At 36.4% G+C, this 26,537-nt stretch overlaps 1 protein-coding gene across 1 annotated transcript in view; it reads left to right on the top strand.

Moving 5' to 3' along the window:
• The window catches only part of SPECC1L (sperm antigen with calponin homology and coiled-coil domains 1-like), a 58,428-nt gene that overhangs the window by 13,637 nt on the left and 18,254 nt on the right, over positions 1-26,537 (top strand). Inside the window, exons 6-13 of the mRNA XM_014963404.1 lie at positions 6,778-6,851; positions 7,333-7,508; positions 9,324-9,487; positions 11,306-11,397; positions 16,381-16,471; positions 18,423-18,506; positions 19,029-19,185; positions 22,706-22,808. Of these exons, the coding sequence (XP_014818890.1) occupies positions 6,778-6,851; positions 7,333-7,508; positions 9,324-9,487; positions 11,306-11,397; positions 16,381-16,471; positions 18,423-18,506; positions 19,029-19,185; positions 22,706-22,808 (941 nt within the window). The remainder of the gene's footprint in view (positions 1-6,777; positions 6,852-7,332; positions 7,509-9,323; positions 9,488-11,305; positions 11,398-16,380; positions 16,472-18,422; positions 18,507-19,028; positions 19,186-22,705; positions 22,809-26,537) is intronic.

Here is a 26,537-nt window from a genome sequence, read left to right as displayed (position 1 = left end):
GACGTAGAATGCTGTAATAGTGAAAATATTTCCACTTGTCTTTCGGGTGTCTGAATTCAAGTCAGACTGGGCTTTGTAGAACCCTTCTGCGCTAGGTGAAAAGAATCAAGTTGGCTTTGCTTTTCCAGTCCTGGTAGTAGTTGGTGTGGGAATGAAAACCTGTGAATTGAGAATAAATATGAAATCTGATAATGCTGTTTTCAAGTTGTTTTTCAAAGTAGAAGAACGTGTAATTACAGACTTAATAATAGTGTGCTCCTTGTGCATTTTGGAGACTGGATGATTGATTTAGTGTTTTGGTGTTTTGTTGCTTTATTTTAAGAATGCTCTCTCTTTGAAGGGCCCAGGTGTTAGGAGTTACCAGGTAGCTTGAGAATGTGTATAATTAATGATTTCTCCCACCTGGAGAAAGGTGGTTTTAGCGGAGTGAATCGGTGGCCCTGAGTGGAGGGTGAATGGAGGCCTGGAAAGTTACAAATATGTTAGAGCTGACTTGGCAATATGGATGCATTTTATGTCTCCTCCTGTGCAGGTTTGCTTAAGTCATGAAACTGATCTGTGAACCTAAAAATGAATCTGACAAACTTCAGGCAAGTTAGAATAAATCTATATCTGTTGACTCTTGCCACCATATAAGAAATGTTTGGGGCTTATAATGAAATTCAGGTTTACTGGTCTAGCTCTTTGTGCCTTGGTTCCCTCTCTGATCTCCAAGACCTGCTCAGACATTCCTACCACAGGCTGGAATTCTACAATTAGTCTGTAACTAAATAAGAACTTGGGCAACTGTACCCTGGCAAGCTGTATTTGCACAGTGCTACTTACAGGATTCAAATATCTGCTATTCTTTCATGGTATACGAAGATGAAACAAGATAGCAAAAAACCTAAAGCATGATCCCTTTGAACAGCAAGGGAAATAGTCATAGAAAGGATTTTAAATCGGTCCTCTATCAAGAAAAGGTGGTGTCTTAAGCAAGCTAAATTGTTTATTCAACAATAATTTGGTGTGTTCAGACATGTGGGTGTCAGTTTGGTTTCCCTAAGCAGCCCTTCCTTATTTTTAAAAGGCAATCACTGCTTGTCTTTACAAAATTGCTTTGAGTTTTTATTCTGCAATTATTATTTTTTTTCTCTTTCTGTGCCAAAACCAAACAGACATTTACTTGGGAGAGGAGCTCAGGCACATTGTCAGTGGCTGTGACTATGTTCCTGAAGTCCTTTTGTAGGAAAGACTTTAAAAGTTTGAACATTTTTCTACTTGCATTGTTTTGTCCATTAACTGAAATACATTCATACAGGAAACAGCACTGTAGTCAGTTAAACATTTCAGTATCTGACTACTAATACCCCATTACAAGGCAGCTCTCATTTTTAGATGCTTCTGCTTTGGGGGTACAAACCAGTTGTCAGATATTTCACTTGAACTCGTAAAAATTCAGGCAGACAAACCTCTGCCTGGGCAGAAATTTTCAACAAATATTGCAACAGTCTTTGTTACTCATCGCGCTTAAAATAGTTTGGAAAATTCGACACTAGTAACTGATGGCCTGGTGTGATCCTTTGGGGAATAAAGCTGCATTTTAGGTATAGGCAAGAAGGAGAGTGGCATCTAGTGGCGGTAACGAGGAATGGCATCCGAAGACTAGTAAACTTTAAAAAATGTTTTTCTTTGACGCTGTTTTATTATGGGTTCATAATGAAACCTCATACAGGAGTTTCTTGGTGGTAGCCTCTAATTAATGACAGCAAAGAATAGCATCTCAGAAAAGCTGGGATTTAGAGGAATTACATACAACACGTAAAAGACAGAATTTTAATAATTTATATTAAAGTGACAGAAAAGCACATCTTAGTAGTAATAATTTGTCTTAAGCTGATCAGACTTACGGTCAGTTCTGGTATTCTGTCAGCCAAATGGATAACGCCCGTGCTTTTCAATGTGGAGAATTCAGTGTAGGTTTAGGCTTTATAAAGTACTAGTTAGAAGAATGGTGTTTGCTTCAGCACAAATAACCAAGTGTAATAAAGAACCAGAAAGGTTTTCTTTAGTGAAATTTTATTTTAGATTTTAAAATACGAGGAAATCTAACCCGCCCCATAAGGAGAGAATTTGCTAATAGAAAAGTTACTGAGTGAATGAAAGTGAAGGCAAGACAACTCAGAAATGAGAAGTGATGGAAAATTATCACTTAAAGAATTTACAAAAGACACGCTTTACAGTTAGGAGAAAGATGCTTCATAGGTGAGGTGGTGAGTGTTTATTCAACTTAATGATTAATCAACACTAAATAGTAATGTAGAAATGTGAAACACTCTAACGCTGGTACTTGGGACACACTTTGTTGTGGGCTTTCCAAAAAGAAGAACAACAAACATTTTTCACAGTAGTCGGAGTATTGAACTGTCACATTTTAGCTGTTAATACGTCTACCTGCAAAAACTGGGAGCTCTTTGTGAACAGTAGGATGTAAATTGCATTGATTAAAAACATACAGTGTATTCTTGATGCCCATCCAGGTGCAGCAAGAACTTTAATCAGTGGCAGCTGAACTCATTACTGGGGGGACAAGGAGTTTTTAGCATAGTGCTTCTGTGCTGCATCTTAAAATTCTAAGAAATATTAAAATAGCCTGTATGTTTTTATCTCCTCAATGGCAGGATGAGTCTGTAGGTGCTGTGTGGGGGTGAGGCACTGGGAGAGGGCAGGGCGGGCGGGCGTCGCGCTAGATGGCGTGTTCTCTCCAGTTCTCATTGCTGGCTGCGGAAAAACTTCCAGGAGTCAGGTAGCCAAGCTGTCACATTAGTCAACTTCGATGGCTTATTCTTCCAAGCAGTTAATAAGAGTCTGTGGGGAAGATTTTTCAGTGAACTGTCTTCTGATTTGCAGAAAAATTGTATTTGTAGGTTAGCTTATCAGTTGTCAGATGTGTTTTCTGAAGCCTGAAAATGCTCGCTGCATGTTCACTTAGCACAAGGTACATGTGCTGAACATACTAATTCTCTTATTCTGTAACTATTTAAGTCAGTAAATGTTTTGAACAAGGGTGGGTGAGCAAGAAGGTTGAGCTATCTAATGTTCAGTGGATAAATAGTTCTTTTATGGAGCTGACAGCATTAGTTTTTAATTCTGCTATATCTCATTTTGAAAAGGATCTTGACAACAGTTGTGAAACTAAATTTTTACATTACCATATTTAGACCTTTTCTACTCCAGTGTTGGAAAAGTCAATTGGATCTTAGTTTTCTAATTGTTAGTATATTTTAAAATTTTTTTTCTAATGTTGGACCTTTGAAAAATTCAGCTTTCTTGCTGTATAGATCTACTGTCTGACAGTGATGAGCTCAAAAGCAAGCTTGATATGAAAATTGCCTGAGCTTTGGTATATTTGTAACCAGTGCCTCTCCCTTGTATATGGAATTCTTAAATTGATTCTAATGCTGGCACTACTCTGTTTAGATGTAATAATACTTAGCCATTTCTAAGCTAAAAAAAAGTAATGCTATCCTAGTATAAGGCAAACCAGTGTAACTACAACAAAAACTGCCTGTTGTGGATTTGCTTGTGTCAGGATTACTTGATTTAGTGTTGCTTATCAGGCATTGTAATGTCATATTTTGAAACTACTATGCATACCTGAATATTGTGTCTGGTTTTTTTTCTTTTTTTTTTCCCCCCAGAGACTATTGAAATGAAACAATTGAATGTTGATACTAATTTTTTAGTCCATAGTGATAAATTCTAACTACCAATTATAATTAGTAAGAGTTACAGATAGAGAATACAGTGATACATTTTCTCTGGCAGCCTTACAAAATTCAGATGATATCTTAGTTTCTTCCTTCCACCTCCAGCTCTAGTTGTAATGTTTTTCTTTACCATTTATGGTCTGGATTTCCCATAATCTGTTCTTCTACCTTTTTAAAAGCAAGGCCCGGTTAAACTGTGATTTAAATCAACATAACTTTGTAACATGTAGACATAATTGAATCCTGCATTAAAACACAAGCAGCTTGCCAATTTGCCATTTCTGATTATCCTGTTCATTCATCAGAATGGTCTCTGTGTTCTTCACTTACCCTAAACAATAGTTACATTTCTTTTTATCTCAATGCTCTTTCTTGTCTATGCTCCTTAAAAGGAGGAGACTGGATAATGGTAGAAGAGAAGTACGTGTCCTACCTTACTGAAAATTGCAGTGTGTACAGGTGGAAAGGGTTTGTGTGCATTGGAGAAGAACCATGGAGGTTGTGAGGCTGCAGAAGGGAAGGATACCCCAGGGCAGCTGTACAGAGCATTGCTACCTGTGGACCTGTTTTGACTACTTGAATGTTCAGGCTGTAATTGGTGGCACAATGTGAGGAATGGATTTCAGGCTGTAAAAGGTGAAATCACTTATCTTAGTCTTAACTTCTCACTGTGTTTCAAATTCAGTTGCAATTTGGTAGTTCTTTTCAGTTCCTTTTTTATTTTTTTTTTTAAATCTCTTCAATTGATTGGAGGGGAGAACTGTTTCTAACAACTGCTGTGAAATGCTCTGTATTGTTTATAGTAACTACAGAATATTCAGACCATTGTGTTTTACTTCAAAGCATAAATATACTAAAACTTAATGGTGCATTTCATATCTCACAAAAGCTCAAAACAATGGCATTACACAAGCTTTAACTCTGGATGCATTTATAGTTTCTGGTTTGTGGTTATTTTTAGACAAACTATAGTTTGCTTTTAGTAGTAGAACAGATTTTATTTTTAAAAACACATCTTTGAACTGTCTTTAAAAGAGAAAATGGTCATCTGCTAGATTTTGTTTCAAAGCGCTACTGAAAGCTCTTTAGGGCATGTTGACTTGCTGTCATTTTGAAAGTTATCTAATTTGCAGTGGATTTTTTTAAGCATGTGTTTAAAGGAGAAAAAAAAAAGTGGGGAGAGGGAGCAACTTTTATAACTTTGACCTAAAGCTACGCTGGCTTTAGCCTAAACAAGTTATGTGCACAGAGACAAGCTAAAAATTGGAGGGCTTTGCTTAAATAACATGGTAGCGTGAGATTTGAGTGGCACGCTCTGTTAGGCTTATCTTCAAAGCTTAAAGATCAGATGGATGCATCGTAAAATGTGCAATCTTGTGAGGAGGAGATAAATCCGGAAATATCTGTCTAATTTTAGTGTTTCAACTTTTCCAAGCCTGAAAGGTTATCATGTTTTCAGGCCAACAGAGGTTTGTGTCATTCTTGTAAAGAAATTAACTGTGGCATTGAAAGCCTCTGTGCTTGGGACTGTTTAGGCAAAACTCAAGAATTTCTTCTGATGAAGAAACCAAAAGGAATTCCATGGCTGAAAAATTGAAATGTTCTTACGAGCATAGTTGAGGCTGCTTAATGTACGTATCAGCATAAATCATCTTAAATCTGCTCTTAGTTTTTATTGCATCTGATTTAAACGTTTTGAAATGCTTACTATTTTCCATTTAGTCTGCCCTAGCCTCATTTTTCTTGTTAAGAAAAGCCATTTGATAAAAGACTAGGAGTAGTGAAAGTATAGGCTTTCTTGGGAAGCCACTGGTAGGTATTGGCAGGACAAGTCACTTTGGATACACCCTGGTTTGCTGGTTTTCCTGACACCTCGTACCCAAATAAAAGCACTGGAAAGCTTTTCATGTTAGAAATTGAGAGCCGCAAAACTTTACTGTATTGATCTGTTTCTATGAACCTACATACTCATCTTCTGACTATTCAAACATTTATTTAGCAGTTCCATAGATTTATGTCAAGGATCTGTATTTTGAACAGCCTAAATTTGATAGGCACCTTCAGTCTTTTTGTGGAAAGACCATTATATATGGTCTTTCCATATATATATACAGGGAAAATCCTTGTTTCCAGCAGGTTTTGGAATAATGAACATGAACTAAAAAAAATGCCTCCGGTCAGTTGGGCCATCGTTTTTATGGTTTGGAATAGCAACATGATGCTATAGAAATAAAATCATCCAAGAATCCAAAGATCAGTGTTCTTCTTCATGAGTTGCTTAGTTATAAGAATGGAGTAATCAATCACATTGTCCGTGTGTATTGAAAAAAGTAACAAATGAATAATAATTGCAGTAGCCAGTCTGTCAGACGCCGCACGAGGAGTTGGTGGTGATCAAGCTGCTTACCCTTTTGTATAGCTGCTGACAGATTTAAGGGATCATCTCTTTCATAACGTGATCTCATAGACTGTTTGTCCCTTTGCTGTAAATATAGCTTGTTTCAACTTCAAATAGTAGCTTGATAGACAAGAATGTAAGATTCTTGAGGACATGAGGAGACTTTTTTCCCTGTTGCAGACATGGCTGTGACTGTTATGTCAGCTGCTTTGTGGCAGGGAGTAAACTGTGAATCAAAAGGCGTTATGTAGCTGCAGCTTACCTTTGAAGAGGGAAACCTGCCAGACATCCATGTCTTTAGGATCCTCCCATGTTAAATTACCTACCTTGCTTATTTGCTTTTTGTTATCGCTTTGTCATTTTAATGTTGTGAAGGGTGGAGAAGAGACTGGGATTTGTGTAAGAATTGAGTTTGCTTAAGCTGTTCCCCTCACCAGTTATGGAAAGTATGTACCTGTGGGTACTTTTTGTCAAATTATTTTTGCTCATACTGTTCTTCTCCAGATGGCTTTGGTTATAAAAATGTATCTCTAAGTAAGTTTTTAAAAACACTTGCAGGTTGTTTCAGTTCCTCTTTAAGTAAATAGATCCCCGATTAAGATCTCACAGAGAATTTTACTTTCTTTCCAGATACAGTTAAAAAACTTCAGGACCAAAAACATGACATGGAAAGAGAGATAAAGAATCTTCACAGGAGACTCCGGGTAGGTTAAAAACCTAAAAACTCAATAAATTGTAAACTTGGAATTTCATAAGACCTGCATGTGAAATTGTGAAAAGGTAAAATGATTAGATGTAATACCATTAAAATAATTATTTTTGATATACAGGCATCATGTGGAAATATATTTACTAACCTACAGACACTAAAGAATTCTCAGTGTCACAAAGATGGTGTCTTCTGATGCATAGCTTAACATTAATTTCTTTTTCTGCTCTACTTTGAACATTTTCTTTTTTTCTAGAAAAGAAATCCATGACCTTGGCACTCCAGTTATTCCCAGCAAAACTGCTATTTAACTTCTAGGTTAGGTAGTGCCTAGTGACAGAGATGAGTGTCTTTATCATTCCTCTAAGTTGCCTTCTGTAACAGCATAGGGAAACTATGAATAATAAGGATAACTTTTATTTTTAACTTCAAAATTCTTGCTACTGCTTTCAATTTAAAGTTTGATTTACTTGTAGGAGGAATCAGCAGAATGGCGTCAGTTCCAGGCTGATCTCCAGACTGCAGTCGTTATAGCCAATGATATAAAGTCTGAGGCCCAAGAAGAGATAGGAGACCTGAAGCGTCGATTACATGAAGCTCAGGAGAAAAATGAGAAGCTCACTAAAGAGTTGGAGGAAATAAAGTCACGCAAGTATGCAAAAGACAGCAGGGATATTGTCTCTTTTGCTGGGGGCAGTACAATTTTGGAAATCCCGTGTCTTAACTATTCTTGAGGTTCTGAAAGCTCATAAATTCTCTCACAATGAGGATCTGTATTTCAACAAGCTGCTTTACACAGGCTTTTAGGGGTCAAAATAGGTAAACTTATAAAAACAATATTTGTTTCTTTAAGTTGATACTTAATCCATCCAAGTGTATTCAGTTTGGTGCTTTTGTAAAACCAGGTTGAAGTGGAGGATTTTTTCCCTTTAACAGTTGGATGTGATTTAACTTCCCTCAGTGTGAAAATCAAGCAGTGTTGGCTTTTCTATACCATCATTAATACATCTCATTAGCAGCCAAGGCTTTTGGTAAGGTTAAAAATACAGCTGGATTTTTACCTGAGAAGAAACCTCCTTCTAATTCTGCATATATCTTGTACTGTTTTCTTTCCACTGATAATTGTTTCTGGAACTAATTAGAGATGCTTTGTGTATAAAAACATTTTTCATAAAAACAATTCAGTCTGTGATTTATTGTGGCTTGAATTAGGTGCTACAGTTGTTTAGAAACTGAGTTATGTGTCTTTCAGAAGTATTACAGTCCTTCAAATCCGTATAATAGGAAGATCTTGCACAGCACCATTTGAATCCTGCCTACATTGTCTCTCTAGGCATTGAATACGCATATAGCTTATAATTATAGCAATCATGAGTGTGGTGTATATATATTAAACAATTTTTTTTCCACGTGGTTGGGCATTTTATAGGATACAATACACTTAACACAGCTTCCGGCAGGATGTGAGGTAATGCAGGCTTGGGGAAAAGCTGATGGTAGGAAGAGCAGGCTGGTTACACTGAAAATGGAATATTATCTGGATGAATAAGTGATGGGCGTAAGGCGTCTTATCTGAAATGAGATCACCAAACTAAGTAATATGAACAATTCTTACTAATATATTTCAGCCAGAATGGTAATTGTTCAATTACTGCTTGCAAGTGAACCTTTGAGGTTACAGCTAGAGTGTGGAAGGTAGAATTGGCTTGCTGATTCCAGTCAGTGTATTCATTACTGTCTATGCACAAGCATCTTTTGACATTTGATTCACTGCAGACAGAGAACAAAACGGCAACTGGATCAGACTCCTGGGCAGTGGCAGCTGCTGTATTGCAGGGAAGGTTCTAGGAAAGTCTGTTCCAGTGGCTGAAGCAAAAAATCAGTCAATGTTTAATACTTGCAGAGTGTAGAAAATAGGTTGCTTCAAACAAACCTTGTCTCATGAATGACACTGAATACAGTAACCACCATAAACATTCTGTACTGAAAATCTAATTATTTTAAACGGATTCATATGCTGCCTAAAGATATATGCCAGAAATGTATTCTCACTTCCTTAGTATTCATTCAAATTGTTTTCTGTTTATGAAGGTGGAAAAAAGCCTCTCCCTTCTGAGCTGATTATTTTCATGTGAAATGGTGAAATCCTTAAGGCTTAATTTTTTCAATCCATGTGTATGTGTGGGTGTTTGAGAGACAGAAGCAGGAATTAAGCTTGAAATGAAGTATTGATTTGATTGGATTTTCACCTGGTGCTTAAGCTGTCTTATTGACAAATAGTAGGAACTTACAATGATAATTTAAGTTGATAATCTATTTCTAAATTACAGTGGAAAGAAAACTAGGTTAATATAATGACCAATTTGGACCATAGATTTTAATTTAGCTTCAAATTCATGTTGATTTTAAGACTTTGCATGTTAAAATGTTTTTTAAATGTCTTAAATGGGCTGCATATTGATTTCAGGCAGGAAGAGGAACGTGGTCGAGTGTACAATTACATGAACGCTGTAGAGAGAGATTTGGCAGCTCTGAGACAAGGAATGGGCCTGAGTCGCAGATCATCCACCTCCTCAGAGCCAACTCCTACTGTAAAAACACTCATCAAGTCATTTGACAGTGCCTCCCAAGGTAATTGTTTTCAACCAGTGTAGTAGCTGTACCAACTTACAATTTTGCATATGTTGACATGGGTACTTCTAATGGCTTAGCTAATTCAAAGGTAAGTTGTTTTATTGTATTGTCATGACTGATAAGTTATGGATGAAACAAACCAACCTAGACTAGATCACACAACAGATTGTTCACTGCAGCTAAGTGCAAGCATCCTTTTTTTGTCTTGTCTTTTATTTTTTTCTTTACTGTCACATTGCCAATGACTCATGTGCTGGATGCTTTGATTCACCGCTCCTGTATATTAGAAATACATAAACACATATTACACACATAATTATAGCTGGAAGCACAGCTGATTTCAGCCTTACTGTTAAAATGTGAATTTAATGTGCCAAATTAAGCATCCTAAAAGCCATGTAATAGCTAGAGCAGAGTTTGTTTCTTTTAATAGCTTATATTCTTATAGTCCAAGTGCTGATGATGGTTAAAAATAAGGTTCAGCCAGTATCACCTATTAAAAGATGTAGGGAATAATTTCTAAAATGAAAGGGATCTCGCTGTTGAGACAATGGATGTTACTATAATTCTCTGATTGTGGAAACAGGTGCTGTTGTCTTTCTCTATAGATGAGTAGAATAAGGAATACAAGTCATTATACTGAAATGAGAAACACTTGGGTTTTACCTTTGACTACATATGAGACCTTGTATTGATTAAAATATTTCCCTTCCCAGGCCTTTTGGCTTTGAATATAATTTACAATAGTGTCACTGTAAGCCTCTGATGTAAAAAGGCTTGGCTGGAAGAAGACTATGTGGCAAATCTATTTTTAAATGCTTATAACATGAAAAAATATCATTATAGAAGTATCTCTGCATTATTTGGTGATTCTGTAAATGACTCTATTTCCATAATTGTTCTCTTTGTTCATAGGTATTTACAGTTTTTTATAGTGTTAATTTAGAAGCTTTTTTAGATCTGTTATTGGATAAAGGTGCTTTCTTGCCAGCGTTGGTTTGGTAAAATGATAAATCCCTTCTCCCTTCTTTCTAACCTTTTCTTTCAAGCTGCTGTCATCTTCCTCAGCATTCATGTCTAATGATGCTGTTAAATAATCAGATATTTGATTCACCAATTCAGTATTTGTCCTGTTATTGGATAAAGGTGCTTTCTTGCCAGCATTAGTTTGGTAAAATGATAAATCCCCTCTCCCTTCTTTCTAACCTTTTATTTCAAGCTGCTGTCTGTCATCTTCCTGATTGATTCACCAATTCAGTATTTGTCTGTTTTTACACATTTCTAAACATGTCATTTGTTGAATCAAAATTCCTGGGACTATCTTTACCTATATAATATGTAGTACTTGTCGGCTTTCTTTACCTATATAATATGTAGTACTTGTCGACTTTGATTGAAAACTAGACCTGAGAAGCAGGTGATAATAGGTTATATTTCTTGTCTTACTGGCAGACCCAGGAGCCTGCTACCATCTCTTTAATTATGGGGAGATCAGAAAACTAGTAATGCCATCATTTACATCTGCCAGGGTAATAGTATTCTGCACCTTAGCCTTGTCCACCTGCAGTAAACTTATGGTTTTACCATGGATGATATATTCAAGATAGAAAATTAATGTAATTACAGAGGAGTATACGTGTAGGCATATTTTAAAATTATTTTGCAGTCAGGTACTAATTGAAATTCTGAAAGATGTGATCTGGTAAAACTAGTAATGTAAGGTACAAGGAGAGAGTTTGCTGTTAGAGCCAGTCTTGTGTTTCACTGCAAAACAATACGTTGCTCAGGATGGCTTCCTTTCTGTGTTCCTGCTAGTTCCAAGCCCTGCTGCTGCCACAATTCCTCGCACTCCCCTCAGCCCAAGTCCCATGAAAACTCCCCCGGCTGCTGCTGTGTCCCCTATGCAGGTAGGTTTTTTATAACTGCACTTAATCCTTCTTTGTAAAGAGGAGCATGTGAAACTACAGGTGGTAATATACGAATATTGGCTGACTTTGTGGGAAATGGTGATAAAATGTTGCCTCAAGTAAGTAATTACTAAAATGTTCAGTCTAACAAAAGAGTCATTCACTGAGAACCATATTGTAAATACAAGATTTGGCATAATTTGGAAGTTCTTGTTAAATATTCCCAACCAATACTATTTCTGTGCTACTGAGAAGCATGGAAGAAAAACTTTATCTGCATTCCTTAGTTTTAGAGTTGCTGTTTGTCAGTTCTTAGTCCTGTGCCTGGCACGGAAACAGCAGTAATCCCCTTTGGGCAGTGGACAGACACGTGCAGAATCTGTCAGCAATCATCAGTATAAATGTATCCCATGTTGCACAGGCTTTTGATACCAGACCTGACCAGAGAGGAATGAAATCATTCTGAATTGATTCCCTTTGTTCATTTTGTTCTGGCTGAGAGTTTGGCCAGTTGGTGATTGTACTGTGCATTTTGTCCTCTCGCCTCTGAAGCTTTGTCCATTTATTCAGCTGCAGCAGGAGCCTGGGTATGCTAAGATTGCACCATCAGTACTGTAATGCCCAGCTTTAGAGATCACTGTTGGTTTTATTATCTCACTAGATGTATGAAGTGAGATTTTGGTGAAAGCCAACAAGTTTAAGGGCAAGGCAGATGGGACCAGAATCGTAAAGAAAAATCAAATAATATACTATGTTTTACTCCTTTAATGTCAGCAATTCTCCTATTGCCTTCAAGATATTATTTACCAGATGTAGAAAAACTTGATTTTTACTATAGGTCAGCATATTGTTTTGGTAATAAATCCTCTTTGTGTGAAGTGAAGAATCTATATCCATATTAGCTTTTAGTGCTCTAGGAACAATACCTGGAACAAATTGACTGTTCTGCTGCACTCAGACTAGTGCAGCTTTGATTAATTTAAAAGTGAACTTCATAGAACAAATAGCCTCAAAGCAGAGAGAAAGAATTAAATGCTTTTGTGAGAGCTTCTGCTATTTCTCGTGGCTCAGTCACTCTTGACAGTAGTTTTCTAAAGTAGTTAAATGTGAGAAGTTCTCTGACAGATGCTTTGTTCCTATTGATCTGTCTTCATATTTCTGTTTATTTCTGAGCTCTTGTAGGAAGAGGCACCTTTAATCTCATGTTCTAAAGGGCTAGACCAGAGCTTTGGCAGACAAAAGACTTTTTTGAATGAAGCCTAAGGCGTATTTCACTTTATTTACCTGTAAATTAACCATGAATCAAAGTAATATCTTAAAATACTGCAAACCTGCCTAGGTTTACAGCTCTTGTGTTGATGTTCTCGATCTGCCAGAATTACTTGAATTTTGAATTCTACTTCTGGTACAGAACTAAGTCATTAACAGCTGGATACTCATTAGTGGGAAACATTGCCTGAAAAACAAAAGGGAGGGTGTGGAAATGAAAACAGCTGCTATTGTCTTTTTGAAGATAGGTGGTTTTCTTGAAAATATTTGTAATTATCCAGAAGGCAATTGGGTTTTCTGACCTCAGTTGTGTAAGTTGCATTTAAAGATTATTTTCTGTTCAAGAGAGAAGGGGGTTGGGTTCAAAAACAGTTTTCAGCATCTTTCCCTTTACTTTCATGGTACTACCTTGCTTTCTACTGTTGTGTTTATGCAACTTTTGTATGTTTTTTTTTTTGTTGGTGGTTTTTACTCTCTTGCAATTGAAAAGTGAGATTTTAATGTCACTGTGTGAGTTGACCTATTGACTCCTGTTGGCTTGTAGAAGTCGTCCATGGTTTAAGTAAAGGTGGAAGGGTTGATCTCTGGTATGGGTGTTGCAGCGCTTATTACCGCTAATCTCAGTTGCTGTCACATGCTATCACAGGGGAAATATTTACATGGGCACCTACTGAGAAACTGGCACAATTTTGATATTATGATAAGATGGATTGGTTGCAAAAAAGATTCTCCAACTACAGATGCATCAACATGTGCCCTCTCTGAAATGTGTGTATCACTTCATTTTAGTGTTGGACTGCATCATGAATTTCCTCATCTTGGAGAGTTTTTGTTTGTTTTTCTTTACAGTAATATGCATATGCATAAGGAGATACATTCTTGGATACATTTTTGCAACTGAAAACACAAAACCTTTCTGGCTTCAATCCAAGCCCACAGTGGCCCATAGCTGTTATTTACCATAGCACTTAGCCATACTGCAAAACAATTTAGGAGAAGAGGTACAAAGTGAATGCTCTTCAGAATGTAAACCCAACCCCCCCTGGTTTGGCCCAAAGCCGAGCTGGTCTGGTGTTGCCACTGGGAGTGACCAAAGCAGATGCCTAGGGAGGAATAGAAGGACAAGGAAGCATCTGCTGCTTTCCCTGAGTACTTTCTTTTTCTGTTTCATATTAAACGAAAAGAGAACTGAAAAGAGTCATCATTAGCTAGCAGAAACTTTATCTTCAAATTAGAAATGGCTGTGAGAAAGTAACTGTTGATCTTAACATCTTTATCTGTTACTGTAATTATGTTCTAATGTGACTACTACGTAAAAATACATTATTTAATTATCTTCAAATTAGAAATGGCTGTGAGAAAGTAACTGTTGATCTTAACATCTTTACTTTATCTGTTACTGTAATTATGTTCTAGTGTGACTACTACGTAAAAATACGTTATTTGTCTATGAATTATTTTCTTTATACGCCATATGCAAAGTGGTCCTTAAAGTTTCTAGCATTTTCTTCTGCTAGATCTCAATGTAGGATGCATAAGAGGAGGATTACAGATTGCAAAGCATCTTTAATAATTTCTGTCCCATTAGTAGCCTTCATTAATAGCTTCAAAAGCACATGATTCCGCTGAACTTTTGATCCCTTCAATTAGTGTTGAGGAGTTTGAACACTGGTATAAATCACAAATGGTGTTTAGCAGTTAAGTGAGTTTTACGATGTATTTCTAGTTGAAGAAAAAAAGTTATTTATAAAGTGATTGGTAGAATCCATACATGTTTGATTGTACATCAGATGTGTTTTTATTTTGTAAGTAAATAAGGAATGGCTGATCTGCAAATTCAGCAGAGGCTCAGCCAAGCAGAAAAGTTTCTAAAACCTGTAAAATGTTTCAGGAAAAATTATTCTCCAAGAGACTTGTGCACTAGTACTATATAGTTATTGCCAAGCAGAACTAGATAAACATTAATTGGTTCATTTTCCTCTAATTTGCTGTGTAGTAGTCACTACATTGCTGCTGGTAGTTGTAAGAGTACAATATGTAATAAGGAACTAGCAACAGTGAGAGTAAGCCCCGTCTGTAGTGTCAACAGGAGCAAAAAGACATACAGTTTGATTTATAACAAGGAGACAAGCCCAGGACAGAGCAAGTTATCAGCTGAGTAATACAACCACTTTCTGACAATATCCGTAAAGGATGTTTGTTTTTAAGTGGTATCCGGAAGCTGAGAAAGTGGTAAAGGTACAGGGTTATCCAGCACTGGGCCTGAGCTCTGTGTACCTGGGTTTCCTGGCTGAAGTTCTGTACTGTACGGTCTTGGTAACAGCAATCCCAAAGCTAGACAGAATGACAAAATGGAATGTTTTGCTTTTAACCTCGTTATCTAACTCTATTATAGTGGTTTCCTTTTTTTGGGGAGAGGTTCTCGCTTTGATAGCATCCTTGTCCTTTTACACAAAAAAAAAAATTAATTCCTAGGTGGGTGAAGTGAACTTTAAAGTTAATGCAAGTTTGAAATACCAGTTCTTCTGGGAAGCTGTTGTACCCGGTTCTGTTCATAGCTCACAATTGCAGTCACTAAAAAAAGAATTCCTAGGTGGGTGAAGTGAACTTTAAAGTTAATGCAAGTTTGAAATACCAGTTCTTCTGGGAAGCTGTTGTACCCAGTTCTGTTCATAGCAGTCACTTCCATCTGCACTTTTAAAGGAATGATCTTTGTTGTATACGTGCAGGACTTTTGAGATCTAAAGTGATGAAATTCTTCAAGCTATATTTTGGAGTTTGATTCTTAGATGGTTGGCAGTTGTTTTCTCCATTTGATTTCTAGCACTGGCACAAAAGCGTATTTTGAGTCTAAATGATGAATAAGTAGCCCTATAATCCTGCCTGTGCTACAGGACACTGCAAAGTATATGCTGTTAACTTTCTTTAATCACAATTTTGCATTTTTCTGTCTTGCCTATATGATTTGGCATGAGAAACATCTGACCTTCATTATCTTATGAAGATAAGGTTCATTTAACCTTCTCATCTAAACTTGGGCCAGATGGAAAGCTGAAAGAGTTTTTAGGATACACACGTTACTGGACTGATTGTGATTGAATTAATGACCTTAGAAAAAATAATTGTATTTCATTACATATTTGAAAATACTTAGCAAAATGCCTCTCCAGTTTTTTACAGGCATCTCAGTTAAATAGGTGGTAACAAAAGCTGTTGATGTTCTGAATAAAAAAAAGTTTTTTTCAGTAAGGTTTTTCTTAGCAACAGGTAGTTCATGTCACTACATCCAATACACTGTTGTCCTAATCTTCCAACAAAAGCCACAAAGCTATAGGCATATGTTAATAAGACAAATCGAACACTGAAATCTTGGCTACATATAGGTGGTTGTATTAGTTTAAATAAACACATCAACTTTAACCAGAACAGATTTGTACAAACAAAATATAAATGAACATGAAAATTTAAGTTTAAAATTAAAGGTTTAAGTTTAAAGAAGATGTTACAATATCACTGCATAGATTCAGATTGACAAAAGCAATAGATAAAGAGGACATGCTGTTTTTCACTAAGTATTCTTAAAGGTTCTTTTAGGGTTTTAGTTATTTTGAATCAGTAATAATGTCATATCTGAGTTTCTAAAGCTGATTCTGTAGTTCCATGTTTGTTTTTTACCTTCAGATTATGTTTGATGCAAGTATTTTTCCATTTCAGAGGCATTCTATAAGTGGACCAATCTCGGCTTCAAAACCCCTTGCTACGCTGACAGACAAAAGGCCAAGCTATGCTGAAATCCCTGTTCAAGGTATTAATTCAAGTTCATTTAAACTTTGTTTTTAGCAATGCTATTAATACTTGTTTTTATTTTATATTGTTTAGTATCCAAAGTATTATAATATTATATACTTTTTATTGCCATAATATTTTCATAGAATCATGGAATATTTCAAGTTCAAGCTTTTATTCCTTGTGTTTCATCACACATGGTGGCACATCATAAAAAAACTTTTTTGAATTTTCAATTTTGATTTTTGCAAACATTGAAGACCATGATTGCATCCTGATTCTAACAGTTATTAATGGGTGCATAAACTGAGATCACAGCGTTATTCTAACAGTTATTAATGGGTGCATAAACTGAGATCACTTGAAAAATCAAGACAAGATGATTTCAGGGACATGCCTTGCAGCTGTCTTCCAGATATTAAAAATACACACCTCTGGAGTTACATCATGTATTGTGTGGTTGGGTTTTTTTTCCCCTCCCCAAAATGAAATAGGGATGATGGTTGGCATTGCATCGCATGTGAATAACAAAATATAAACTTACTGAGTATTGAATCTTCAGGAGCCATATTGAAAAAATTGAATGGAATAAATTGAGTGTTGATTTATCTGTTTCCCAATATTTCCCTGTTCTGTGAACTTTGTTTTGTCTCTCAAAACACTGTTCACAATGTGCTCTTCCTGTGAGAATGAATGGCTATCATGTGTTGGGTGTAGCTCTCTGATTTATGCCTGCTTTAGGGTGGTTTTTTTGTAGATGTTTCTCAAGATAATCCCCATATGACTCCAGGCTGAATATTTCCTCTGAATTTGGTATTCCTGAGGTCTGATGGTTTCTAAAGGGTTCGTTGTTGCTTTTTTTTTTTGTAGCACTTCATAATAGTCCGTATGTGCCAGATTTCCTTCTTGCTTTTGTTGAATGCATATTGAGGTTATTTGTACAATGCAGCTGGAGTTTTAATTTTAGAAACTTGGATATTTTTAGGAATATTGAAGTGCCTTTCCAAGAAGATAGTTTAGGATTCTTTAATTGTTAGAGAGTTCATGGCTAGACGTAAGCTTAAAAACAAAAGGAGTGGTATGCTTTATGTAGTCTTTGTGTTTTCATTTTAGTCAGTTAATGCAGGAGCAGGACTGCATTCAATAGCGAATGTGCCAGACAGAATTCCTGTTCACAACCATATATATTTCTAAAGTATCTCTGTAGCAATGTATGTTTCTTATGTCATGTTTTCAGCCAATGAATGGGGTCTTACTTTTTTAATCCTCATTCTTCACTTTCATGGGGTTTTTTTGTATTCATATTACTGCCTTCTAAGTGTTTCTATATAGGAATATGTAAACCTTTTGTTTACAGTCTAAACATTTTATTTGAAGAAATATTTCTTCAATAATAGGAAATGGATTTGATCTGATGTGACAGAAAATGAATTTTGTTGTCGTTTGAATTTTACTCATTGGCAGTAGACAGAACTGCTGTATCTCTACAATATGCAAAGGCACCTTCTTGATTCCGATGCATGGGGGAGGGAAAAAACCCCTCATGTTTTTATTTAAAAAATAAAACCCAACCCAACAAACCAAAGGAAAAATAAAATAATGAGGGACAAAGCAATCTACTTTACCAACCCACATTGTGAACGGCATATAGAATATTTTTGGCCAGGTACTAAATGGGGATTCCTTGCTCAGCCTTTTGGTTTAACAATTCATATTTTATAGACCAGGGCATGTGGCTTAGTGAGAGGCCTTAGGGAAAAAGGATTAAGTAGGCCATGATGTATTCATAGTGATCTTTATTGGTAATAAGCAAATTTAGGCCTTCTCTTTCATTCATATAAAATCAGTTCCTCTCACTAAAACAGCCAAACTCAGGCACTGGTAGACAATATTCTTGACTCATACTTAAATGTCTTACATTTAACTGGAATCTTTGTTAATGATGTTCTCTCTTCTGTTTTTTTGTCCAGAACATTTGTTGAGAACATCTTCTACCAGCAGGCCAGCATCTTTGCCAAGAGTACCCGCTATGGAAAGTGCCAAATCTATTTCTGGTAATACCATGTTTTATAGATTATAAGTAAAATCAGGAACTCTAATTTCAATACTGTACCTACAGATACATTTCACTTTTTCAAGAGAAAACTTTGGTCTTCAGACCATCAAGCTCTTACCAAAAAAAACTCTATTCAGATATTTGGAATCGCTTATTTTTCAGTGTTCAAGTTTTGGGGAAAGAAACTAAGTCTAATGCTAAAATCATATTCCCTTGTGTTGCATTAAGTGGAACTGAATAGGTTATTTTTTTTAACTGCTTATGTCCTTATTATTGCATATATGACTTGTACCAACACACCAGATGGATGAGTATGAATCATGCACATAACAGTTGACTTCTATCTCATCTTTCCTTATATTACAAATTTTCTTCAAAGTATCAGGAAAAATGTTGAAACCTAGTATTGCATATGGGTTTTCATGCCTGGTTTCTGAACTGATGCTTGTCAGAGAGCAAGAATGAGTTTGAAAGGTTTTATTTTTGCAAATGATAAATATATGGACATTTTCCCACTTAGTCTCTCGAAGAAGTAGTGAAGAAATCAAACGGGACATCAGTGCACCTGATGGAGCATCTCCAGCATCTCTCATGGCAATGGGTACCACCTCACCACAGCTCTCACTCTCATCTTCTCCTACGGCATCTGTCACCCCTACAACCAGAAGTCGAATAAGGTAAAACCCCTTTTTTGCAGTGCACTGAAATGTGTTAATTTCATAGCTATCTGTCTCCATATATCTGGTGTGTAATATTGGCACTGTGACTGCAGACTCTAATGCCATCCATACAATAGCGATCTTTAATAATCTTTGGGAGCTTCAGAAAGTGTTTTATGCAGCTCAGTGTATGTTTTAAAAGTTAGAGCAGTAATTAGGCTTTCAGATCTTATGAGGTTAATACCAAAACTTTATGCTCCACTAGAAAACCAAGCTAAGTCATGTCACTACGTAATGGCATTATATCGGTTCAAAATGCCATGAAGCCAAATTCAAGAAATAAGCTCATGTTATGGCGTGTTGAACAAATCTTGCAGAGTGGCTTGGACCCAGGGAGACCACATGATAAACCTTAACTTCTGAAACTGCAGCTGAAGACAAAAAGCAGCATGACTAGGTCTTAATTCCAGACACTGCCAAGTCTTCTGAATAGCCATTAGTGAATGGGCCTGGGTTATTTGTCCCACAGATGAAATAGTAATGCAAGTTTAAGTAACAAATGGCCAGGCAATCCCCTTTCATTAGTAAGATAAAGAGATAAGTCTGTGATAAATTTAAAACTTTTCTATCTGTAGTGTTATCAGTCAAAGGACTTCAAAGTGTTTAAGCCTCGTGCTATGCAAGTGAAGTATGTACTTACCCCTGCTTCATAGATTGGGAAAACAGCACACAGAGGTTAAATCCCTTTCTTGAGGCCATTTAACACAGAGCTTCCTGACACAACTTTAATACAGCTGAAATATTAAATTCTTAACGTTCTGAAACATTTGCAATATGTAATAATTACATGATAAAACTGTGAAGTTATTTACAGGTGTGGGTGCTATTGAAAACTATTTCCCTGAAATCAGCTGAGGTGTCCCTCACTGCTCTCCTTTCACTGTGCAGAAGAGTTTGGGTCTGTGGGTACTTCACCAGCAGCAATTATGTTGTGTGTGGTAGCACCGAAGTTTAGACCAGGTACATCCAGAAATTTAAAAAAAAAAAAAAAGATGAAAACACCTGTATGTGAGCTTTGAACTGTTAATACATAAAATTGCATCCATGGCAGCCTGCAGACAATAGGAAATAGTGTGGCATTTCATGGTAAAATTGTACAGTTACGTTTATGATACCATTACTCTGCTGCCCGAGCATTAAGTGCTACAAGGAGACTTCCCAGTGGAAGCTGCAGCCGTGCGTGGTGATGAGTGGAATAGTCCTCAGAATGTTGCTGCTGGACTTCAATTTGTTATGTGATTCTGTTCCTCTTTTTTCTCTTACCTTTTCCTGAAAGTTATTGTAAAATAAACAGTTCCTGCTGTAGTTCACTAAAACAAATACCTGCAGTTTACTGTTCCCTGTTCTAGTTGGAACTTCCTTGGCTCTTTGATTTGGAATACAGTTGACCTAATATACCAACTTGTAAGATTTGTATGTCAAACCATTTTTTCTTGTCTCCATACAACTTACGCTAATTTATTTTCTTCAGCGGTGTTTTCATAACTGTGAGAACCTGATATAAACCATGTGCTCTTACTGGAATTGGAGAACAGGCCGTACAGCTCCCTCATGGCTAAGCAGTATGTTTAGCGTAAAGAGAGGGAGCTTTTCATTTGAGTTCTTGTATGTTGTCCTGAATCTCTGCTCTAAAGTTCTCGTAGTGTTGCATAATCTTTGTTGTAGATTGAATATGCCATTATTTATTATTTGTTTCAATCACCAGTGAAAAAAATGCATCAGTTTGGATTGTTGAAATGGGTGCTGATTTAAGAACTGAAGTACAGAATTTCTTGAAGCATCATTCTGGTTGTGTGGTACCTATGAAGTTTAGATACAGTAACCTATTCATATAATTCCTGTTTAAAATACAGAATTAGCAACTTCATTGTCACCTTAAATTGCTCTGAAATTAGCAGTTGGGTTTGAAGGCTTATATTGCTGTCTTTCATGCTGAAAGGCACTTACTGTTTCCTGTTCTGCTATGCATATATTTTCATGGAAGTCTCAAATGCCACCGCTGATAACTCTTTCTAAGCAACGTGGAGATCTTGCCATCTGTATTTCAGTGAAGACTGACCAACCAAATTGCAATACAAATATTTAAGATTTGTGCCTTAGAACATTTCGTTGTATTTTGGCACATGTTCTCTTCTTTTATGAGTTGAGTGACAGATGCTGGTACGTGGAAGGTTCTCTGGTGTTCTGTTGGTAGCACATTTAGGTGAGGAATCCGCATTCCATGCATGCTTTCTTTTCCTTGCAGGACCTGAGGAATTGCCACCTGTAAAACTGTAGCAGATAATCCACTGAAGATATTATGTATTTCCACATTCCACCCCTCTTTTCAATCACCTTGTGGGTTGTAAAAGAACAAAGAGTTGAGGATTTGAGAGTGAACGTATACAATCTGTATATCTTTTTGGAAATACCCAAAAGTAGTAACTGATGGTATTATCTTTGTGGTTGTTGTGAGAATCCTGCTTATGTCTGCATAGAACTCCTGAAAAAATGGCAGATGAGGAAATCTTTGCGGTATGGATACACTGATAGTTATCTTAATTTAATTTCCCAAATGGAAATTATTAAAAATAAGAACAACTGCTGGCATAGATGGTGCAGTAACCAAGCTCCATAATAGTGTAATACTTAGTCTTTTTGTCAGAGCTGTTCACTACATTATCTGTTGAAATATTGAATCATGTAACTAGGCCACTACAAAAGTATTAGCCTCTATAATATATATTTCTTTAATTGAAGCACTCATTTTTGTAAGCCTGGTAAAGGGATGTAACGTAACACTCATATGAGAAACTGGCCAACCTGGATATATTCATTCTTTTCTTCCCCAGTCTTTCCTTAAAGAAAAAGTGACTTAGGATAGCATGGCAGACTGGAAGTGAAATTAATTGATAGTTTTTATTGGTAATTGAATATTCTTATTTGAAAAAGGTGAATCATTGTGTCAGTATATCAAATGGCAGATCAGCCTCGTAAGAGCACCTCCCTCTTTTTAGAGAACTCCAGATCTCAGGCAAATGTTCTGTTAATAATGGCGTGCTGCTAATATGCAAACTTGTTTCAAGGTGACATTTGTAATCAGCCATGAGATGTAAAAGAGATAGCATCAGTTTATTCTCTTTCTAAATACAAAATAAAGTCACTTGAGTTAGCTTAATGGTTCGAGCTGGAACTCACCATGTTGTGAGTTTAATTTTCTGAACTCTTAAAAAAAATATCATTGAGGTTGAAAGACCTAGAAAGAAAAGTTTAATTTAAAGGGGAAAGAAAGATGATTTGCTAAGGAAGGAATTACTCCAAAATAACTCATAAGTCTCTGCAGGTATTTCTGTGTATTCTGTTTTTTCAGTCAGTAGTGCTGTACCCTATTATTTTCACTGTGACAAGAATTTGCCCTTTTTTTTAAGCTTTACAATAGGTATTTCTGTTGCAAAATATACATTGCAAACTCTAAATTGCCCTTCTGCTTTGTTCCTAGGGAAGAGAGGAAAGATCCCTTGTCTGCCCTAGCAAGAGAATATGGAGGATCCAAGAGAAATGCCTTGCTGAAGTGGTGCCAGAAAAAAACAGAAGGCTATCAGGTAACTAGAGCCGTTTAACGTAGCAAACTCCTAGCTGCAACACATCAGAACCTGCCAATGGCATAGACCAGGCTGCTCCACAGTTGACTGCATAGATTGCAATGGCACTGGTATGTACTGTACTCTCTTCTTGGAACACATGCTACAAGTCCTAACCTAACTAACATTAATAGCTCTTCAGTCACTTTGCTCCATGTTGGTAATAGTTTCTTTCTTAAGGGGACAGCTGACCTTTGATTGAGGCACTTTAAAACAACCTTTCACACTTTGAAACTGTGACTGAAACTTTAGCAACTTAAGGTTTAAATTAATGTTTCCCAAATGCAATTAGAGTACTGTTTCTCAGATTTCAGAGATATTTTTTTTAATAGGTAATTAGTGTAGTTTTATTTGGATCTTTCAGTGTGCTCCCATTTAGTCTCTATTTACAGACAGTTTGTTTTGTGAAGGTTGCATTGTCTTGCATTTTGAACTTGGCTTTCTACTTTGGTTCCAGACTTCTTTTTTTTTTTTCTGTTAGTCCACATGTTATGATACACCAAAAGAACTAGCAAGATAACTATCCAGAGTTCTCCTGATTACATTATTTTTTCAAAAGAATTGTGGCTTCAGCAAACTAAACCAGGATGTTAATAGTCTGACCATGATGTATTTGTTTGGTTAACTTGTATTGAAAGCATTTGGAGTTCCCAACACAATCCTCAGTTTAAGAACTTTACTCTTTCCATGACTTGAGACTCACAATGCAGGAGGAAGTTGAGAGCCGCATAACAGGATGATCGCCCATCCATAGGAAAAGTCGTCTTTCAGTACAATGGACAGGCTTGTGATATAAGCCCTCCCCCCTCTTCCTGTGGCACGTCTAGCACCAAACTGTGCTATTTCTGAGGATAAGCTGCTTTGTAGAAAGAGCCTTTCTCCTTCCCCACATTTTAAAAAAGGCAGGATGTTATATTTCTTTATAAATCCTCTAAAACTGAATGCAAAAATATTTTCCCATATTGTTTTGAAATGAAAGATGAATTTGACAGCTTCCTTATCTGGTTAGGAAAAGTAATGGAAAGTATTCCAAACTTTTCATTCTATAGTTTTGTGCACATGCAAGAGCATGCTTTTGTTTATATAGACTGCTAATTACAATTACTTGAATTTTATGAATACTAATGGAAGAGTAGGTTTTGAGACTTACTGCACTTGCTTCCACAACTGTAATATGGTTTTCTACTTGTGTTGCTACTGAGAAACCATAGCATATAGCGTCTGTAGAACCACTGCATGCCTTCTTTTGAAAGAGTAAGATAATATCAGGAGGTTATATTAAGTTAGCTTTTTGAGAAGAATGTCTTTTGCTCTAGGCACACTCATTTTTCATTTCTTAATTGTACAGAATTTGATTATTTTCAGCATCCCCTGAAATTCAATTCTGGTTGAATACCATGTTAGTGGTGTTCTAATGTTTTAAACGTATCTGGCATTGTATTAATTGTGAATAGTGCTTATTCAGCTTTCTGGCATCTCAACAACAGTATCAATACCAGATGATAAGAAACTTTTTTCTTTCTTTTTTTTTTTTTTTTTAAGTTGAAGCTCTGCTTGGTTTTCATTTTACTTTAAAATGATGTGGATTCAAAACTGGCAAGCAGTAAAAAAGTGTCAGAATAACGACCATCTCCCTTCCTGATTCAGTCCTACTGCAGGTGCTCTAGCTCTCTGTCTCCTTCCCTGTCACCCAAATGTTGTCAGGGTGCCTTTTCGTACCCCCAGCTCCTCCTAGTGTCTTATACTCTGCCACAGTTCCCTTTTATCTGCAGCATTTTCCATCACTATGATTTCTGCTTTGCTATACCACTGTTTGCTTTTGTTTGAGTTAGCATGTGCTGGCTCTTGCCCAAATGCCTTTCAGAGCTCCCTGCGTGGTGACTGACCCGCCGTCGGCTGACTCCGAGCTGCTGCGGGAGTCACACCAAGCAGCGGAGTCCTAAATACCCCAGCCTTTTCCTCTGTAGAAATAGCAGTGCCTCCAGTTTCTATACTGTTACCAATTTAAATGAAGGTTAGCTGTTAACTTGTCAGCTTACAAATTGAGTCTGTAACAAGTTCTAAATTCACCTGGGAGAGCTTAGCCATGATTTGGAAACAAAAGAAAAAAGAAGTCTTAGAAGGCTTTTGTTTCAGAATCATTCTTTTGTTAGTTTTGTCCTATTAATATTATATAATTTTTTTTTCTAACGCAAACTCATTAAACTACCAAGATTTAACTAAAACCCAGTCTCTAAGCTAGTATTTTTCAAGAATGTCTTTGCCAACGTGAAAGATGCGTTTATGTCTTCATCAGTTGCTAACAACAATCACTTTTTTGATCTTGTTTTCTCCCTTGTACCTGGAGATGATGTCTCACAGCTGTAGTACTTTATGCAGACATGTATCTAAAATATTTATAGAAAATTATTTCAGTTGTTGGTGTTTCATAGAGAAGGTGGAACAATGCACATTGAGTTAAAGCCCCATTTCTAACAGAGCCATATTTGCTCCTGGCATTACTTTATAATTCCATTTCTGGGAAGATATTTTGCACTGGATATTGGAGAATGATTCAATTTCTGGTTTATAGATGGACTAATAAATAGTAATCACACAAATGTCCAGATACAAATCTTAATTTCAAAAATTTTTTAAAAGTGTACAGAGTTATAGGTGAGCTGCCAGTGGCTTAAAATGTTAAAAACAAGGTATGATGTAGTTGGGTGACCCTTATTAATGAGCTGCAGCGTATGATTGAGCAGTATTCTCAGCTGTAGTTCTTGAGCTGCTTCTTATTCCATGTGCTGGAAATACTAAAGAAATAAAAACAAGAAAACAGCCATCACCACGAGGTCTGTAGTGTTTCACAGATAGGTTTCCTTTATTCAAGATACTTGTGGAGAATACAGTACTACTTAATTGCTTGGTACAACCTGTATTTTTTTTTTGTCTGCTTAAATAAAATGGAAGAAGAATAACTTCTGCTCTCCTGTCACCTCTAGGAAAGGACTTTGTAAGCTTTTGATTAAAAATCTTAAGTATCTCTGTTCTAGAAGCTGAAATTTTACGAATGCTAAATAATTCAAAGATTATAGTGCTGTGAAACTCTAATTTCAGCCCATTATAGTGGAATGATTTTATTTAAAGCCCTTCATAGACATTTACGCCAAACTGTGCTTTCCACCTCTGACAAATACATAGTTCCACATAGCAGAATTTTTAAAGGTATCTTAAGACTTTCTCTTTTGTGAACGCATTATGATGAACAAGCTAATACCTAGCCCTGTTAAAAAAGTGTAATAGCTTAGTTCATTGTGCAGTTTTCTTGATTTACTCAAGCAAATTTGGAAGGGAATAAATGAGTAGGTTTCTTTAAATGTAGTTACTAAACAATATTTAAATGTGTTCCAAATCTGGTATTTTTTAAGGAGTACCTCAATAAAAAAATAAGGTTAAAATGGACAGTGAAAATAAGAGAAATTCTTACTGATGTAAAAAGCTGTATATTTTTTTTTCCTGTTACTATATTGTTACTTGTAATTTACATGCTGTCTGAATGTTGTTTGCAAGCAGAATTTCTCCTTGAAGCTTAGGTTTGGAGAATGGTGATCTGCAGAAGGTCATTGCAGAGCTAACAGCAGTCAGGTTCTGTATTAACTTCCATCTAGAGCCTGTTCAGTCTAGACAGCATTGCACTCACTAACTTAC

The sequence above is a fragment of the Calidris pugnax genome, unplaced genomic scaffold (genome assembly GCF_001431845.1).
Source record: "Calidris pugnax isolate Ruff unplaced genomic scaffold, ASM143184v1 scaffold32, whole genome shotgun sequence".
Lineage (NCBI taxonomy): Eukaryota > Metazoa > Chordata > Aves > Charadriiformes > Scolopacidae > Calidris > Calidris pugnax.
This window is presented reverse-complemented; position numbering and strand designations above follow the sequence as displayed.